Source organism: Ictidomys tridecemlineatus, chromosome 3, assembly GCF_052094955.1.
Source record: "Ictidomys tridecemlineatus isolate mIctTri1 chromosome 3, mIctTri1.hap1, whole genome shotgun sequence".
Classification (NCBI taxonomy): domain Eukaryota; kingdom Metazoa; phylum Chordata; class Mammalia; order Rodentia; family Sciuridae; genus Ictidomys; species Ictidomys tridecemlineatus.
Genome location: NC_135479.1, coordinates 1,471,423 through 1,489,701, shown reverse-complemented (window position 1 = coordinate 1,489,701; position 18,279 = coordinate 1,471,423). Strand labels below are relative to the sequence as shown.

Sequence of the window (18,279 nt, the reverse complement as noted above, 5' to 3'; positions counted from 1 at the left end):
TCGTTTATATATCCTTTTTCATACGGAGAAAGAGGAGTAAAAATAATGTATTCATCGCCACTAAGGCATCACCTCGATTCCTCGAGAATAAATACCATTTGGATAGGAAATCAAATTCTAAATGAAATATTTGCTTGCAAAATATTTTAAAAAGTGGTTTGAATATGAATTCAATAAAGAGAATAGTTCGGTGGCTGCTTTCCATTGTGAGAATTTAACAGATGTGCAGGAGAGTGGCACAGAGAAATGCTATGCACGGTTTTCACACCGAGATCCCCACCCCAAATTATCAGGTGAAAGGACCTTAAAACATAGAATCAGAAGAATGAATAATCCTTGTCTTAGCAACAAATCCTCGATTTTCATTTTGATTGCTGCTCCGTTGACAGGTGTGGCACAGGGAGATAAAAATTGAGCGCTTGCAAATAGGTGGTGGGAGAGGAAGAACTCATCTCCCCGAGTCTGAGGCCGGGAGAGGACAGGGTGGTGCCCGTGCAGCTCGAGCCGCGGGTGTGCACGCATTCCTGGGCTTTAGCTAGAGCGGCGGCAGTCTCAGAGTGGTGGAAGGTCTGGGAAATCCGAGAAGGCCTCTGGGCTTGGAGGTGGGGCCTACCTGCACCTAGGTCCTGCCACCTGCCAGACAGATCCCAAGTATGAAAAAGGGCATCTGCTTTAAGGGGCGTTGCTGTTTCTTCTCCTGGCATTTTGTACACAGAAACCAAGCGTTAGACCTGCGGATTTGAAAAAAAAAAAAAAAAAAAAGCCTCCCCCTGGGCCTGGACACGCGCTCTCACTCGTCCCTGCTCCCTCTCCCGCCCAGCGCCGCCACATTCCCATTCAGCAGCAATGATCTGCGCAAAGGAGCTGCGCAGTCGCCGGGCTTGAATTAGGCGCCATCGGGCTTGGTAGTAGCCCTGCTGCTCCCTGATTGGCAGCACCCTGGCCCGGCGCCAGCCTATTGGGAGGCCTGTTTACGCCGAATGAGTGGCACAAGCTCCCGGCCGTGGAGGGCCGCACGTCCAATCAGCGCGCTGGCTGCTCCAGGCTGAGTGGCACGAGCTTATTAGTATGCAGGGCCCGTGGCTCGCCGCGCCGGGCTGCAGGTTTGAGAGCCGCTCTGGATGGGCTCGCTAGAGTCGTTGTTGTGGAAGCGGTGCATTTACAGTGCAACAGTCAGCACATTGAAAATACCAATAGGAATACAAAACAAAGTCACATTTACTGATTTAATTGTATTGCATTCAATTGTATCCAGGAAACAGCCTCCAGTAAGTAACTGAAATTGCTTTCATTTTTTTTTGTTTTTGTATTTTTATTATTTTATTTTTTATTTTGGCTTTGGGGATTTACATTTTTGGCAAGATAAATTCAGGATTGTGATGTTAAGAAATATTATTATATTTTCCCTTTTTTAAAAAATCCGTTATAATGTTGAGAAGGCTTTTTTCCTAAAAGATGGACTTATATATGAGTGCTATTTTTTTCCTCTGAAAAATCTTATCGATCGGTTTAAAATTCCCCCCGTGATGCGTCCTTGCTTTGCTCTGAGCGCTTGTTGTCTCGATCGACATCCAGCATTAAAAATAAATAATCGAGACAGGACAGGGACTGCCAGGTTGTGTCTGCCGAGTGCCCCGCGGGTGGCTGCGGGTAGACACTCAGCAAGCGCCCAGCTCTGGAGGAACCACGAGCAACCCCAATTATTTGCTCTTGCATCTTACTACACTTGCCCGAGTAGTCTATATGGGCTCCGCCCGGTTGCTCCGCGGCACAAGGAACTGGCCGGCTCGTGGCGGCCACCGCTGCTGTTCAGAGGGGCTTTCCCGGCTGCAGCAAGGGGCTGAGGAGGGGAGATTTTCGGGTTTCACTTTCAAAAGTCTAATTCATTTCAGAAAAAAAAAAAAATTTCCCGGGAGGAGTGGGGGTAGCGGATGGGCACCAGAACAGCCGGACGTTTTCACTGCATGCGTTCCGGGCAGCGCGTGGGCTTGGACTACGAGTCGCGTGGCTGGGTCCACCGGCCGGTGCGTCCCTGGGCGCGGGGATCCGACGCGACCCCAACTCTCACTCGTCTCCCGAGGGGGTGGGCGCGGCCGTTTCGCAGGGAGCGGGTTTTGTAGCACTGCCCGAACTCGGTGCGCTCCTGGTGCCGGCCTGGCCTGCAGGCCACGGGGCGCTCGCTGGCGCGAGGGAGATGGGTTCTGAGATAGGCAGACCGGCCCAAGCCCTGATCCCCAGCAGGCGGCCAAAGCAAGAGCGGGTTTTTAGATGCACAGTTGAAAACAAAGCAAACCTGAAGAAACCCGGGATCCTGAAGCGCGGGAGACAAGCGTCAGGCCGCGGGAAGAGGGGAACCAAGGCTCCGGGGGTCACGCCCTGCCACCCTGGGGAGGTGTACCGAGGTTCAGTTCTTTCCGAAATGCCCTCGTCAGCGATTCTCTGGGAGGAGCGGGGGCCCTCGGCATACTACCGCTTTCGCTGGGTTTTCTGCTTGATCCAACCCTACCTGGGGCTGCGGCGCAGTCTTCGCCGTCCTCTGCGGTGGCCTGTCCTGAGGTTGGGCGGGGGGTGGGTTTGGAGCTCCGGGACTCGGCGGGTGGCGGCGCCACAGTTCCGGGGCCGCAGGACTCTGAGCCCTGGCCGCGATGGCTGCCATCCGCGTCCGGTTCCTGGCTGGCTCTAGTTCCCCAGGCTCCGCGAGCCAGTCGCTGGCAGACAAGGAGACGCGGTGCAATCCCTCCCCGGGAGGAGGTTACACAAAGAAAAGTCTCCCCGAGTCCAGTAAGAATCGCAGCGGCACGTACCGGCGACCTAATCTGCCCCCTGTTTGCGTAAAATATCGAGCGGGTAGGTGAGAAAGGAACAATCGAGTCCGCGATCCGCCCGCAGGGGGTGGAAGAGTAAAATTACTGCTTCGTAGAGGAGCCCGCGTCCCGAGAATCGCCAGCGGCTTGCGTTTTCTCCACAACTTTGAAATTTCATACTGGGGGGGGGGGACACCCACAAAACAAAAGCTCAACACACACGACTCCCCAGAGGCTGGTGGAAAGCCTAGCACCTCCGCACGCACAGCCCCCGACCCCTCTCCGGCCCTTGTGCCTTTGAAGCCGCAGGTTCCTGACCTCCCTCCCCTTCCTTCTTTCCCTTTGTCCCTCCTGGCGCCCTCCGGGGCTCGAGAGGCGCCGACCAGGGCCAGAGCTCACAAGCCTGTTGCAGGGCCAGGACATACCCTTCTCTGACCCCGGAGCTAGCAGCCCCTTGGCCCTGCGCTCTCCGGGTCCTGGCGGCCTGGTGCTAGCTTGCCGGCCTGGGCGACAGAGAGCCGAGTTATTTGTTGGACCCGGGGAGAGTGACGATCCCTAGAGGGAAGGGAGCCCCAAACCCCTTTGTATGCAGTTTCGAGACAAAGAGAACTCTTTGTGTAGTCCGTTTATTTACAATGCAAAAGCTCTCCGAATAAATATTAAAAAAGCTTATCAGCTGAGCAAATATGTATTCACTTAATACATTATGTTTTCGGTTATAGATTAAATCAGACACAAAATAGTCTGCAAATAAGACGTTGTAGAACTCGAAGCATAAAATACAGCAATTTAAAATGGTATTTACGAAATGGAAAACATCTTAATCGCTTTGTTGTCATGGTGGGACGGCTTATTAAAAAAAAAAAAAAACCACCACGAGGTTTTCTGCAAAGTTCACAACTAAAGAGTATTGAGCTTGTCCATATCCCTTCTGTTGGAGGTGATACCAAACATTAAAACAATGTGTGTTTAGGAAATAAAAAGAAATATGAGGAATGGAGAAGGGGAGAACCTTTGGTAGCATGCCCTGGGTAGTGCACACTTAACATCGCTTGCTCCGTTGCTTTACTGCCTTGTCTGAAATTGTCCCCAATTTCGCCTGGAAGTAGATGCTTCTTGGTGGGTGGGAGTGGAAGAGAAGACAGGCGAGGGTCATTTATAGTCGGCCTTGCCGAGGGTGGGGGTGGGTGGACCATGGAGGTCCGGGGTCTGCGGGGACTTGAGCGTGGGTGAAGGCCGCTCTGGGCCGGACCCATCCTCCCCAGCTGCTGGGCCAAATCCGGTGCCGTACATCCCGCATCCCTGGGCCGCCGGGCCACGCGGAGACCGACCTTAGCTGGGCGATCCTGGACAGGCAGACACTGAATGGAGAAATGTCGTGGCCGATTTGGGAGCCTGAAAGAAAACAATTTCCGACTCTCAAAGCATCCCCCCAAAGCCCCCAATCCGCAGAGGAAGATCCTGGGCGAATTTGATTGGGGGGCGGGGTGATTGTTCCAGCCTCGCCAGGAAGCTCCCGGCTGGGGACAGCAGGCCGGGCACTGCGGCGCGGCGGCCCAGGTGATGCGGGAGCCCGCGGCTCCGGCGAGCTGGCTTGGGATCCTGGCACTGTGTCGGGGGGCGGGGGCCGTCCCGTTGGGTTAGGGGGGCGACAGATTCAAAAGAACGGACTGAAAGACGCATGGGGGGATGGGAGAGGGGAGAAAAGGAAGATTATAAAAAAAAACTCTTGAGTTACAATCAATAAAATTACTCGCTTAATTAGCATGGTTATTCGGTTAAGCGGAATGCAGTAAAAGCTGGACCTCGGAATGATGGGAGAGAGGAAAAATGAGAGCTTGGACCCCAGGCCTTTTCCTCCGAGACACCTTTGGGCAGCGGGGGAGGGGAGAGGGTGTGCGTGCGTGTGTGTGTGTGTGTGTGTGTGTGTGTGTGTGTGTGTATGTGAGTGCGCGCGCGAGTGTGCGTGATGGCTTCGCAGATTTGGGTTTTTATCACCCAGTGGAGCCAGCAGCCTCTTCAACACGGCGCCCTAGCCGCAGGGAAGCGCGGGGACGCGAAGGGGAAGTGGCGCGCAGCGCGGCCGGGTTGCCCCTGGCTCCTCCAGGCCAAACGTGGTCGGGATGGTGCGTGTATGCGCGGGGACCCTGGCGCTGGGCGGCCCGGGTGGCCCGGCGCGCGCGCGTGTGCGGCAGAAGAGACGCGCGGAGCGCTCGGGTCCCCCGCCGCCGGGCCTGGCCACCGCTCCGGCCAGGGCGGGGGGAGGGAGACGGGTGGGGCGGGGACCCCCGGGCGAGCCGAGCCCCCGATTCACCAAGTCTCTCTGTTTGCCTTCACAGACCATGGACCTGCACGGCGGCCGCCAGCTCGATGTGCGGCCGCCAGCCGAGAAGCCCAGTCCGCCCGCGTGCTGACGGGCCCCGCTGCCCCAGCCGCCGGTGACCCCAGACGCCTCCTCCGCGCCGCCCGCGCGCCACCCGCGCGCCGAGCCGCCCCCGGGCCCCGGCCGCGCTGCTCCCGGGAGGCAGCAGCGGGTCGGGGCCGGGGCCCGGGCCCGGCATGGATGGCCGCGACTTCGCGCCGCCGCCTCATCTGCTTTCAGAGCGCGGGAGCCTGGGCCACCGCAGCGCCGCCGCCGCCGCGCGTCTCGCTCCGGCCGGGCCCGCCACTCAGCCCCCCGCGCATTTCCAGCCCGGGAAGTACTTCCCATCGCCGCTGCCCATGGCTTCACACACAGGTCAGTGTCCCGTCTGGGCGGGTGCGGGACGGAAGGCTCAGAGGGAGTGGGATCGTTCGAGTTCGAGAGTCGAATGGGTGTCCGCCCCTCCGCTCCTCCGAGCAGCTCGCGAAGCTTTGGTTTCATTTCCCTGCCCTCCGCCGAGAGGGCCACGAGTCCGGCTAGTTCAGGAGCTGGGTCCTCAGTTTACAGCGTCCTTTTCCGGGGTCTCCCCCGGGGTCTTCGAGAGAGGGCAGCCCGCTAGCCCGATAAAAATAAAGCCTTCCGCTTCTGGGCACCCTCCCCCACCCCTTCCTGCACAACTAAATTCCGCGGAAACCTCTTTTCTGCATTCTGCATTCACCTCCTTGGGACGCTCTGGGGCTGGGACAGCGAAGAGCTTTCTGCGGAACAAAACGGCTGTGTAGCTGGGGGAGGGGGCCTGGGCGCGCCTGGCCCGCGGATTAGGGCGGTGTGCGCGGGGCGAGCGCTAATGGGGACTGCTGGTGTAAGACGATCAAATCCTGTTTCTATATAAAGCCTTGAAGTGTCAGGGCGAGAATGGGTTTGCAGGGGATGCATTTGCTTTAACAAGTGCCTCTGGTATCCCGCTAAAGCCGGACAAAGCGTGGCCAGAGTGCGGCCAGCTGAGCAGCCCGCGCCCGTGGAGGGCAGCCGCGCCGCGCCGCGCTACGCTGGGGATTTCGGTGCAGGCGAGTGCGCGCGGCGAGTTTGCGCCAAGAGGAGAGAACCTAGGGCGGCACTGGTGCAGCCGGGCGGGGCGTCCACGCTTCTGTCCCTTGCCAGAGCCCACAGGCCTTTGGAGACCCCGGGTCGCCGATATTAAAGACCAGGGAGGACGTAGGGGAAGGGCGTTGGAGCTCCGCGCCTCACTCCACGGAGGTCACTGGCCCTCTCCTGCGGAGTTTGTGAAAGTGCTAGGGGCTGCTTGGGGGACACTCAGGGTCACCACACAGGGAGGCTTGCTTTTGTTTACAGTTTGTTCTAAACATCAGAAATGTTGTTTGCTGATTTAAAAAAAAATTGGCAGTAACAGTTATTATTGTAGCTTGATGAACTGTGAATACTAATAAAATTATATCTGCTTTAATGGGATTACAATTAGTGTGTGGATTAAAACGGATGGCAGAGATGGGGCTAGAAGGGAAACGTCGGAAGGGAGGGCAGTCAAAAAGCAAAACGTACATTTCCTTAAAAAAAAAAATCTCGAAATTGCTTAATTACTAACGGGCTTCCAGCATTAACAGCCAGAGGATATTCAAAGCTGCGGGCTCAGGGCTCCCTGCCGGGTCAGCCTGGCACTGGCCACTTGCTGTCCTGCTAGAGCCTTCCTCCAGGCTGCCCTTTTCTCTCCTTTCTCTTCTTTCTTTCTCTCCCTTTTCCTTCCTCTAGATTTATAACTGGAAAGAGAAAAAGGACTCGCCTGAGCAATTGGTGATTTAAAAACACCTTCCTGCTGTCCCTGTGGTTACTAAGTGTCCCTTCCTGCCCCTGTGCTGAGATACTGTCCACCCAGCTCAGGCCCACTGGGGCAGCTAGAGAGGGGATTGTGGTGAAGGAAGGACAGTTCCCCAGCTTTCCTACCAGCCCCTGCTTCTGGCTGCAGGCTGTGGCCCCTGCTGGGGGGTGGGGAGGCTGAACCTTGGGGATGGGGGATGGGAAGGGAGCATTTGCCCTCCCCCTCCAATATGCAGTGCCCTCTAGCCTGGCAGGTCACAGTACCAGAGAGGACAGGCTCCTGACACCAAGGCTTTCATAGCAGCGCCCAGGTCAGTCCAGGCTGTGAAGCCTGGGGAGACCAGGCTACTCCCTGTTCCCCATCACTTCAGGTCACTGCTGCTTCCTGACCCCATCTACCAACCCACAGCCTGGCCATCTCCTGGTCAGCCGCCATTTCCCCTTCCTGCCCTTATTTCCAGACCTAGGCAACACCCAGTCAGGTGGGAGTGTGGTGGGGTGGCCTGGACCTTTGTCTTGCTCATTCTAAGTTTAACCACGTGGTTCTTGGAGTGCAGGCTGCAGAGGGTTGTGAGAGATTGCACTGGGCCTGCTGGCCTGTGTCCTGTGTTGTCTGTTGCCGTTGCTTGACCCCAAATCCTTCTTGCGTCCCCCATGCACAGGGGGGTGGGGGGGCCCTAGAGGGCGCTGGAGGTCTCTCAGGGCTTCCTTTTTAGGGGCTAGAGGGCCACATGTCCGCTGTTCCTGGAGGCCCAGTTTCCACTCCTTTGGGGACTGGAGGGACCAATTGTGCTTGGAGATGTCCGACCTGTTTGTGGTGGGAAGCCTGGCTGTGCAGCGTGCAGCCAAACTCGCAGTCGCCGAGAGCCCGGATATGGTGCTGGTTTAAAAATTTCGATACTTGTATTTTTAGAAAAGGAGTTACACTCGGTATCCCTTTGCTTTACTCTTCATCTACATAGCATCTAGGAGGGGAAAAAAATGTGTAATGAAGTTACACAATTTGTTTTTGCATCTCATGTGTGGATTTCCAAATGGCCAGTTTGGTGGACTTTCTTCCGCTTCCTTGGGTGGCCCCGTTCTGCAGGCCAGGGATGCAGCAGCCCAGCCCGCTCTCCCTGCACCAGCCGCACAGGAAGATGAAAAATGCTGGGGAAGTGTGCCCAGCTCCCCCTGGCAGAGAGTTCAGCCATCAGGGACGCAGGCCTTGCCTCCGCTGGTCTGCCTTCCCCCCCCCCCCCCCCCCCCGTGCCTGGCCTGGCAGGGCCACGCAGGCTGGACTGAGGGTCTCCCGGCTGTCTACCTTCCTCCCTTCCCACTCAGCACTTTCACGTTGTCAGCCTGCGGGACTCCAGGGGGATACTGGGCTGTTGGGCTCCTTCCCTTGTTTTTCCAAACATGAAAGTGCTGGTGGCTTTACCCTCAGGCTGTAGGGTTTTATGGTAAAGTGCTGTTCCAGTCACCTTGTCACCAAGAGTGCAATTAAAATGTTTGGAACCATTATTTTTAGTGCAGTGTTAGATTTTGTCTCTAATACAGATGGTCCGGAGGCAAAGCTGTGAAGTGGGGGGAGGGGGGCAAAACAAGGGTAGGGGAGTCAACAAAATCCAACCCAAGATTTCTCAACGGTTACTGCCTGCAGCAATTGGGGACCTCGCCTTTGCTGCACAGAGGGCAGCCCAGGCCCAGGGAGAAACCCAGAGAGCCCTATTTTGCCTTGCCCCTCCCCCTTAAAGCAGGGTAGGCTCCTGTCCTGTCCCCTTGGGCAGGGACTCAGGCATTGGGCTCTTTCACATCTTGGTTTGAATAATCTTGGATTCCCCTCCTGCCCCTTCTCTTGTCTTTGGGGTGTGAATTGCCCAGGCCTGGACAGCCAGGTGCCCTGGGCTGGGGTTGCTCCCCGGAGGTGACCCGCCTGGAAATTAAATAAGTAAAATCAAAACCACCAAAAACCCCGCCTCGCCCCGTAGAGAAAAAAATAATTTCCTAGTGTGAAAAGACCCCATCAAAGGTTCCCCCTTCCTCATCACGTGGGGTGTTTTGTTTTTTTTTTTTTGGTAAAGAAAAAAAATACATTTTCGTAAATACCTCATTAACTCTATGACACGATGGAGTGTCTCTGCGGCAGTTACCAACATTAAGTAGGTGTGAAAAGAGCTACTTTCTGAAGCCTCTACCCACCCTGCTCCATCAGTGACAGAGCTAGACAGCAAAGCTGCCACCCTGCCCAGCGGAGCCGCGGGGCTCCGGGAATCTGGCAGCTGAGGACAGGGCCGGCTGCGGTGGCCGCGCCCACCCCGCTGCAGCCGTTTTTGGAATGTGGGTTTTTTCTCCTGTGCTGCCACCATGTCTGATTATTCCTATAAGGACACCAGGGTGTTCTATAGGAATATCCAGGTCATGTGAGCAATAGAGTGAGTTAGGGAGGGGGGGCAGGGAGTAGCACTGGCACACAGCACCTCTCCCCGAACACATGCACCCCCAAACACTCCACGGTTATTCTTAGAAATCCCCCTCTTCTCCCTGCGAGACAGGGTTCAGCAGCCCGCACAGACAGGACAAAACGCATCGGAGGTTGTTAGAATAACATGGATGAGGCTAAAAATACCCTTCAGAAACACACATAAAAAAGCCAAATCCAACAACAGAACGAGCTAAAAATATTCCAGGCTTTGGCAAAGAGCACAGAGTTAAATAAATTATACAAGAGCCATTCATGGGAGCAAGTTGACTTTCTCTCTTACGGGAACTTGGTTCAAGCTAATAAAAATAATAATTTACTAGCCACTGAGCTTTGCATGAGTTTAAATTTAATTGGTGGGGCTTCTGGCGTTTGTCACTTCTTGGCGATTAGTGGGCTTGCCCTGGCCCAGGGCAGGGTGGGGAGGGGGTGCCGAGGACAGGGTCCCCGGCTGCGGGGGCATTCTCCCTTGAGGAACAGAGCCCAGTGCTAGGGCAAGATGCCCCGGGAGGCCAGAGGAAGAGGAAGACTGCCAGGGGTTCATCGGAAGACAGAGAAGGAACAAGCAAGGTGCGGCTATTTTAATTTGATAAATGATGGTACACCTTTAAGAGTGTGTTTTAACAATCAAGATACACTCCAGCAAGTTGATAGGATGTTCGCTGTCAACTTACATATGTCATCAGAGCAGGCTGTGAGCGTAAATAATGGGCAAGCACTCAGGATGCACGGCAGCCTCTCCTGGAGGCCCAGGCTAGCAGGTAGCACCCAGTCTGTGGGCACCCTCTCCTGTCATGCTCCCCACTCTCTCTCTCTCTGTGTGTGTCTTGCAGCCAAAGGAGAACAGGAATGAGGGACTCGGGACGCTTCTTTCACCTTGGGCAATGTGGTCAGGGTCCCTCCTCCCTGGGGAGTTCCCAGGTCTCACCATCAAAATAAGAGCTTCAGGACTTCTTGTTCAGAAAAACCACTGTGGGCATTATCTGAGGCTAGAATCAGGCAGCAGATGTTTAAATGCAGCTTTTCCCAGGAATCTTAAACTTCCACTCTTTAAATTGGGGTCAGGGTAGTCCCCTTTGCTCTCTCCAGTTCCTGGGCTGTTCCCTAACTAAAGATTCTGGCACGTCTCTGCTGGCCCTCCCGACTCCCTAAGGACTACATTTCCCAGCATGCTTTGGTCTAACTCCAGGGTTCCAGGCTGGGACCTTCCAGGCCCTGGCTATGGGAATTCCCAAGCACAGATAGAATTCGGCCAGTGCCGCTGGGAATAAGTGCTTTCCGGGCAGGCAGGCGAAAGGGACCTTGGTTGTTATCCCTGGAGCCCCCTTGCCCTTTCCCCTCTGAGGCCTCTGGGCCCCACCTGTCCCCCTGGACTGAGAGCTGCCCCCGACCCCATGTCCTGGACGCTGTGGCAGCTGCTGCTTGCTTGTCTCTCACCCCTGAGCTCAGTCTGTGACGGGCTCACCCTGGGAACAGGGTGAGGGGACTGTCATGGAAGGGGTGCAGGGGCTCTACTTGGTGGCAGAGGGCCGTCCCTGGTGAGGCCTTCCCCCGCCTGGCACGCACCTTACACACCTAATATCTTCAAACAGAGTAACTACCTGTTTTACTACCAGCATCCCCCCAATGAGGCGGAGATTTCCAAAGAAGCCGGCCCCAGGACAGGCAGCCTCAAGCCCCTCTGGAGGCTGGCCAGCTGGTCCTCACCTGTCAGAGGAGGTTCTGAAACCCTCAGCTCCTGGGCAGCCTCCTGCCCAGTGCACTCCTTGGAGGCCCAGAAGGTCTCTCTCCTTGCTTTGCAGACACACTGCGAAGGGCTTCCGTGTGCAACGTACGTGCCCTGTCTGAGGCCAGAGGATGGCTTGCTCTGCTGGGCGTCCCGCCCGCCGGCAGGGAGCAGCCCCCCTGGGTTCACTCTTCCCCATTAACCTCTGGGACCTCATTTCCCCCCACCACAGACACAGAGCAACAAGCAAAACAACAAAAATCACAACCAGTGTGCAGTGTCTGGGAAGTGGACCAGCAGCCGGGCTGCGCTGGGAAGGGCCCGGCTGGGGCCCTGGGCGTGGGGCGGCGCTCGGCTTTGGCTCCGTTGCTCTGCCTGCTGACGTTTTTATGGGATAATATACCGTTTAGACCACGCAGGCCTATTTGTCAGTGGGCTGCCCCTGTTTGTCGTAATATATAATATCACTGCCGCCCGTGGCCCTGCGAGCAGCTGCCACCGCAGGCTCTGGGGACAGGTGGGGGCCGGGTGGGATCAGGAGAGGTGGTGGTCGGCGTGGGGCAGGGGGCGTCAGGCCCTGTTACCAGGTCCGCACCGGGTCTGCGGTGGGCCTCGGCCTGGCAGGAAGGCGTGCAGCCCCCAACCTGGGAGCCGGAGGGCAGCATGGCGGGCTGTGGCTGCAGCTGTCCCTGTGATTAGGTTCCAGATCGGACCAGCCACCAGCGCTGGTCTTCATTCCGACCCAGGGGAGCAGACAGGTGGGCTGGGCCCTCCCCCAACAAAGCCTCCACTGTCTTTGCCAGAAGAGGCCCTGAGGCCCGCGGGGCATTGCGGCTTCCCCTGGGCCCGCTGCAGGCTGGAGCAGCCCGCCCTCACTCAGTGCAGGGACTTGGTTTCCTAAGGGAAAATTCCAGAAATGAGGGAGGGCAGCGGACAGTGGCGGTGCCTCCCATGGAGGCCCCGGGCAGCTGCTGGGTCTGAGGCAGAGGGTGACCTGGGGAGCAGTGCTTTCGTGGGGTCCCCTGCCCTGCCCATCAAGAATCCTTAGCATATTCAATAGGAAGCACACTGCCTGCCATCGTCCCCTGGAAAAGCCTGGTCCTGCTTGGACCCCCTTCCCACCTGTCCTTCCTTGGTGTCCAGGGCTTGCTTTCCCTGTCCTTTTGCCAGCGGGTCCAGGGAAGGAGCAGCATGACCCCTCCACCCAGAGCCAGACAAGACTGAGCCCTTTGGTCTGCATGCTGGGAGCAGAGCTGGACGAGGTGGGGGTGAGTGGGTTCAGGACCGAAGAGGGCAGGCCAAGGAGGACAGCTGGGGACAAGAAAAACCAAGGACCAAGCTCTGGGTGGGGAACCATGGCCGGGGTGGGGAAGGGGCCATGTTGCAGATGCCACACTGCACCCCCTTGATGGAGCAAAGGCACACCTGCAGACCTTGACCCCGACGTCCCGGCGTCCCTGGCCGTCATCACCCCTGTCACAGCCAGCAGTGAGCTGCGGAAGCTCACATGTGCTCACAGTGACAGAGGTGGCTGTCCGTGGCTGCCCGCGCTCACATGCAGGCTCACCCACGTTCCCCCAGCCCTGGCAGAGCCAGGCTGTCCAGAGCCAGGGAGGGGCCTGTTCCTCCAGGTCTTCCTCATCACCGCTCTGCCCTTGGCTCCTGGTGCCTGCTGGAGGGAGCGGAGCTGCGGGCCTTCAGTGACCATCTAGGGCAAGGCCCAGGATCTCCCCCGGGCCGACAGGCTGCCCGCTCCCACAGTGTGCCTTGGACTTCCCCATCCCTAGTGACCTCTGAGATGTCCTGTGTCACGTCCAGACCATACCCCTTGGGTGAGCCGTCCCTCCCCAGGTGCCTGGCCGGCTTCCCACCCTAGCTAGCCTGCACCCTCCCCAGGCCCTGCCACTGACGCAGAGTCCCTCCACCCCACCCAGCCCTCGGCTCGGCTTCCCTCCCCCTGCTCCTCAACCCTGGTCCCCTGCCCCAAACCTCAGCTATCATGTCATGGCCCTTGCTCCTGGCCACTGTCTGCCACCCTGCCCTTTTCTTTCTGTTGTCCTTGAAAGATCCACACTCTTAGCCACCCTACTCCTTCTGTCACATGTCCAGCCACCTATGTTCCCATCTCATCTGTCCCCAGACACTTTCTCTGTCCCCTGGCCCAGCCTCTCCTGGGGCCACACCCCAGCACCCCGCCTGGGTGGCCCCTGAAGCCACAGTGCCTGGGCCCTGCCCAGAATTCTGATCCACAGTGGGTCCAGGGGTCTGGGGGCACATTGTTTTGAGCCCTCAGGTGATGCTGACGCAGGTGGAACGCAGCAGCTGGGCTGCGCTGGGAAGGGCCGGGCTGGGGCCCTGGGCATGGGGCCCAGGCCTCAGGCCTCCTGACCCTGAACGCATCCCTCCCACCACCGTCCACATGGCCACCTCTCTACCCTCATGTCTGATGTGCACTGGAGCTTTCCTGGGAAGCACAACCTCCTGGGCCTGCCCTCCTCCTGCCTCCCTCCTGACCCCTGACCCCTATTGCCTCTACAGGACTGTCTCATGAGGCCTTGCAGGGGCCACTGACCAGTCAGCCTGACCAGGGTGCTTAGACCCGTGCCCTTCCCCCACATTGGGCCAGCTCTCCTGTGGAGTGGCCGGGTCCTGAGTCTGGACAGTCTGAGTCCTGTCCTTTCATAGCTCCCAGGGCTGGGCCACACCATTGGCTGGGCTCCCTCTGCCCCAAGCCACCAAGAGCCACAGGCAGAGAACCTTCAGGTGAGGCCTGTTTGGTTTTTCCCCTACTGAAAAAGAGGAAGATGAACGACAGCCAGGGAACCTGAGTTAGAGGAGAAGGGGGCCACCACCCGGCTCTGAATTGGAGCCTGATGCAGTCCTTTCATTGAAGACGGAGGTGCCTGCCCCCACCGTGGCGTGAGGAGCCCCACCCGGCGGCATCCTCTGCTGGTCTTCCCCAGGCAGGGGGCTGAGCCAGCACCCCCTCTTCCTCAGAACCCTTCGGTTGTCTGCACAGGTCACATGCTACTTTAAGAGGTGTGGGAGCAGGTTGTGGGGTGCTGGAGACGGGGTGCAGCCAGCCCAGAGGCCCAAGCTGGAAAGCCGGAAGGGACTGTTCCTGGAGAGACACGGCCCCACCCCACTGCTGGACTGCCCCTGGTGGGGTGGCCAGGACCGGGTCTGTCCATCTCATGCTGGGGTCCAGTGGGAGCGGGCACCTAGGATCAGGGACAAAAGCCAGTGACTTCATCTGGGCCACAGGGTGCCGGCAGGTGAGGAGGGGCCCTGGGAGAGAGCAGTCCCTCCTGGAGAGGTCGTGGGGTGTCTGCAGGGGACAGGGGCAGAGGTCTGGCCGACAAGGGGCCAAGTGTGCATCTGCTGTGCGTGACCAACAGGGGACCGTGAGAACGCAGGACGAAGGGTCCAGGTCTGGGCACTCGCCCTCCCTGCCCTCTGACATCACTACGTGCTGGCCACCGCCTCAAGCGCTCACCAGCCTGAAGAGGGCGGTGCGGTGCCTGCCCCTTGTGGGCACTGCTGGCCTTCCCTGCCACGGGATCTGATCCAAGAGCCCACGTGAGCTAGCTGGGCCCACACAGGTAGCCTGGGCACCCCTTGACCCTGTGTCACTCCGAGGAGCTAGAGGGGACCCTCTCTTTGGTGTCTGTCTCCAGGCGCTGAGGCTTTGGAACCTGCTGTGGCCACAGAACTGGGAAACTTGAGTGCAGAGGTGGAGCCTCCTCACCACCCCCTGTCCTCGCTCCTCCTGAGCCATGCAATGGCAGAGGGGCCCTGGCCCTGCTCTGGGGTGGGGTAGTCTACACTCCTAGAGCCCCTGGCAGTGCAGTTGAAGGGGGCTGTCAGGGACACCAGCAGATGGCCTGGGGTAGGTCCCCAGGGCAGGAGGGCGGGGCTGTCCCCTGGGGAAGGGGAGCCGGGGAGTCAGACCTGGCTCCTCTGCGTCCTGGGGCAGATGCGGCCCTGCACCTCCCTGCTGCAGGCTGAGGGTCTGGCTCATGGTGGGGGTGCCCCATAGGGCCTGAGGGAGCAGCACCCAGACCCTGCCCCTCCAGGCAGCAGGGCTCAGAGCTGTGGTCAGTCCTGGCCACTGAGAGTGAGGCTTGGGGAGGACTAGTGGGCTCGAGGACCCTAGGAAGGACCTGGACTCTGGATGGGAGGGTCATGTCTGGGGCTGGCTCCTTCCTCAGCAGTGGAGGCAGAGGATCCTGAGCAAAGCAGGGAGGCAGGGTCTCGGAGGTCTGAGGGTGGGTCGGTGCCCACCTTCCTTCCCCCTTCCTTCCTCTCCTCTGCCTGCACCAAGGAGCCATGGTGCTGGTGGCCTGGGTGGTGGCTGGTGGGGGATATGGCCCCCTGCGAGGCCCCCCACCTCAGCCCTCCGGCAGTGGCCTTCCAGTCGGCCCTGCTGGCTCTCAGCAGGTCCTGCCCGTCGTCCCCAGAGCTTGGGCCGGTCCCAGCCTGCATCTCCACCCCCAGATGCTCATCTCGGTGAGGTCCTTCCCACGAGCTCCTCACGGCCCTGCCCCTCCAGGAATGGGCCACTCTTCCCTTTTAGCTTTCCCTGTTCCTGTCCCTGTGCCCACGGCTGGCCCTGATCAAGAAAGCTTTGGCACTTAGCCTGACGGGGCCTAGGTCACTTTGTCCCCCAGTCCAGCAGGTCTGGGCAGGTAGGAGGTGGAGCTGGGCCTCAAGTGTGGGCACGGTGAGACTTAGGAGCAGTGAGAGCAGACCCCTGTGTCCCTGGCCGGTGAGCCAGCCCTGGGCGCCCGGCCGCCTGGCCGCCTTGCCCTGTGTGGGAAGGAGAAGCCAGACTCCACGGCCCCTCCATCCGCAGCTCTGCTCTGCTCTGCGCCACGGCCACCTCAGGCCAGCAGGGCACCCCATGGGCAGTTTGCCTGGAAGCCATTCCCCTTTTTGAGACTTGTTGCGTCCCTTTGGGTATCCTAAAAATAAGCTTTTAATTGGCTTTAAATTAATATTAAAATTAAATCTAAATTGAATTGTAATGCATCTTCAGGCCAACCCGGAGAGATCCCCCGTCCACGTGCACACAGCTGAAACCACAGAAAACCGGAAACCACACACGGGCTCCACGGCCTCCGCCCAGGTGCAGAATCATGGGGAATGCTCAGCACAAGTCCAGGCTGCCAACTGGGCCCTGAGGTGGGCAGTGGACCAGGGAGCGCTCCTCTGAGCGTTAGCTCCTTTGAGGTTAACTGTGGGGTACCCCCAGATGCCTAGACAGGGAGGTGCCTGTGCCCTGGCAGGCGGGGGCCACTTTTCCACACAGCACTCAGGACTCAGGGACTTGGGACAGCGGAGCAGGACATGGGAGGCTTCCTGCCACAATCTGCATTTCTCACTTGTGCAGAGGCAGGCCGTGTCCCCTGTGCCACCGTCTCCCCTCCCACAGGGCCTCCCCTTGCCTTCCCGAGGCTCCCTCTGCTCAGAGCTCGTGGTGATGCTGTAAGCCACGTGTCCGGTCTCATCTCCTTGTGTTCGTTAGCTGTGGCCATTTGTCAGATCTCCCAGATTCAGCAGATGCTAACTTCACGGCTTCTGTGGGTCAAGAATGTGGGACCCGTGTTGGCCGGGGCTGCGGGCATCTTCAGGTTAACCGGGAGGTCCCCGGCTGTCGTGGGCCTCAGGTCTGCCCACAGGGCCACTCCACAGCATGGCACACTGGCCCAGCCTGTCTGACTGCCCTGCGGGTGGCCCCTCACTTTGCCAGTCTGTGAAGGAGTGCATCTGGGGTGAACTGGGGGCCACCTTGCTTCTCCGTGGCTGTAACTGCCCACCCTGCCTTCTGGCTACTGGCTGGGCACCTTTGGGAATCCTGTGGCCAGGCCAAGCCTGGAGCTCACTGGAAACCCCCCTCACTCTCCACCTCTGTCCCTTCCAGTTCAGGCCCTGGGTGTGGCCAGGCTGCCCTGCATATCCTGCTCCTCCATGTCCTCCCCTCTTCTCCTCCAAACTCTGCATCGCTGCTGCCCCAGGCCTCCATTCTGGGTGTCCCCTCCATGTGGGGCCCCCTGACACGTGCAGGGCATCCCCTGGCCCCAGGGCATGGTGTCCACCCTAAGCCCAGCAGCACCTTACCCTCTGTGGGAGCGGGTTCCCAACTGTACCACTTGAGGGGGGAGCAAGTTGGCCCCCAAAGAGCTTGAGGATCCTTGTGACCACTGTGAGTGGAGGGCCAGGGCCCTGGGTCAGAGCGGTGGCCACCCATGGCTTCTTCCCATCCCAGGCTGGCCTAGGGCGAGGGGGTGACCTGTCACAGTGTGGGCATTCAGAGGCTCTCTAATGAAGGCACGGGGACTGAATTTCACTCCCTGGACAATGCTCAGGGCTGGCTCTGTGGCTTGGATGACCAGGGGGTGTGCCCTCTGGTGTGGGCAGCACTTTCTCCAGCTGTTCTGTGCCGGCTGCCTGCTCAAGTGGGGTCAGGTCCACCAGGGTGCTCCCCCAGCCCACCTTCGGCCAGCCCAGGCTCCGGTCCAGGAGTGCTAGACTCGGGCAGCCACTGCCTCAGTTTCCCTCTGGCCACCTGGCCCAGGGTACCCCGCTCCCCAGGCCACAAGGCTAACCCTGACCCTAACTTGCGCCTTTGTGTTTCCTTCCCAGCCCTTCCGCCTCTCCCCTGCTCATCCAGGGGTAAGGTTCTTGCTCCCTGGGCCAGCCTGGACCCCCCTCAGGTTCCTGTTCTGCCCCTTGTGTGTACAGCTGGGTGCTGAGCGCAGGGTCCCGGGTGGTGGGGAGTTCCAGGGGGAGCTTCACAGGGAAGGGGGCCAGGCAGCACTTCTCAGGGGCGGCCGGGCTGGGGGTGAGCGAGTCATTGAGAAAGAAAGTCTGGAAGGGTGACGAGTCCCCTTGAAAGGGCAGCCCTGGAGTGTGAGTTGCTGGGTGACTGAGCCAACTGTTCCTGAAGCAGTTATCTGGGGAACGAGGCCAGGACGCTGCTCCTGGCAGCATGACCTGGAGTGCCCCTTCACCCCACTGGGCTGCTCCCACCCCTCAACCTGCCTATTCTGGGAGTCAGTCGTTGGTGCTGGTCCTGCCCCGGAGCTGGTGT

The 18,279-nt window shown here is 58.8% G+C and overlaps 1 protein-coding gene and 1 long non-coding RNA gene across 13 annotated transcripts in view; one reads left to right on the top strand and one right to left on the bottom strand.

Annotated features, from left to right (window-relative positions):
* The first annotated feature begins 1,076 nt into the window (after positions 1 to 1,076).
* Bahcc1 (BAH domain and coiled-coil containing 1) overlaps positions 1,077 to 18,279 on the top strand; it is a 59,080-nt gene continuing 41,877 nt past the window's right edge. For 10 of the 12 annotated variants that reach the window (XM_078041448.1, XM_078041446.1, XM_078041450.1 and 7 more), the window contains exons 1-2: positions 1,077 to 1,268; positions 5,144 to 5,541. In XM_078041448.1, the coding sequence (XP_077897574.1) occupies positions 5,364 to 5,541 (178 nt within the window). In that variant the 5' untranslated portion in view covers positions 1,077 to 1,268; positions 5,144 to 5,363. Of the gene's footprint in view, positions 1,269 to 4,266; positions 4,365 to 4,794; positions 4,931 to 5,143; positions 5,542 to 18,279 lie in introns of those variants that run through there. The other 2 variants (XM_078041439.1, XM_078041438.1) reach the window with 2 other exon arrangements.
* On the bottom strand, positions 1,539 to 4,223 carry LOC144375927 (uncharacterized). The gene is made up of 2 exons (XR_013435787.1): positions 2,507 to 4,223; positions 1,539 to 2,311 (listed from the first exon to the last, which is right to left on the bottom strand). It is a non-coding gene; the product is annotated as an uncharacterized LOC144375927 (long non-coding RNA).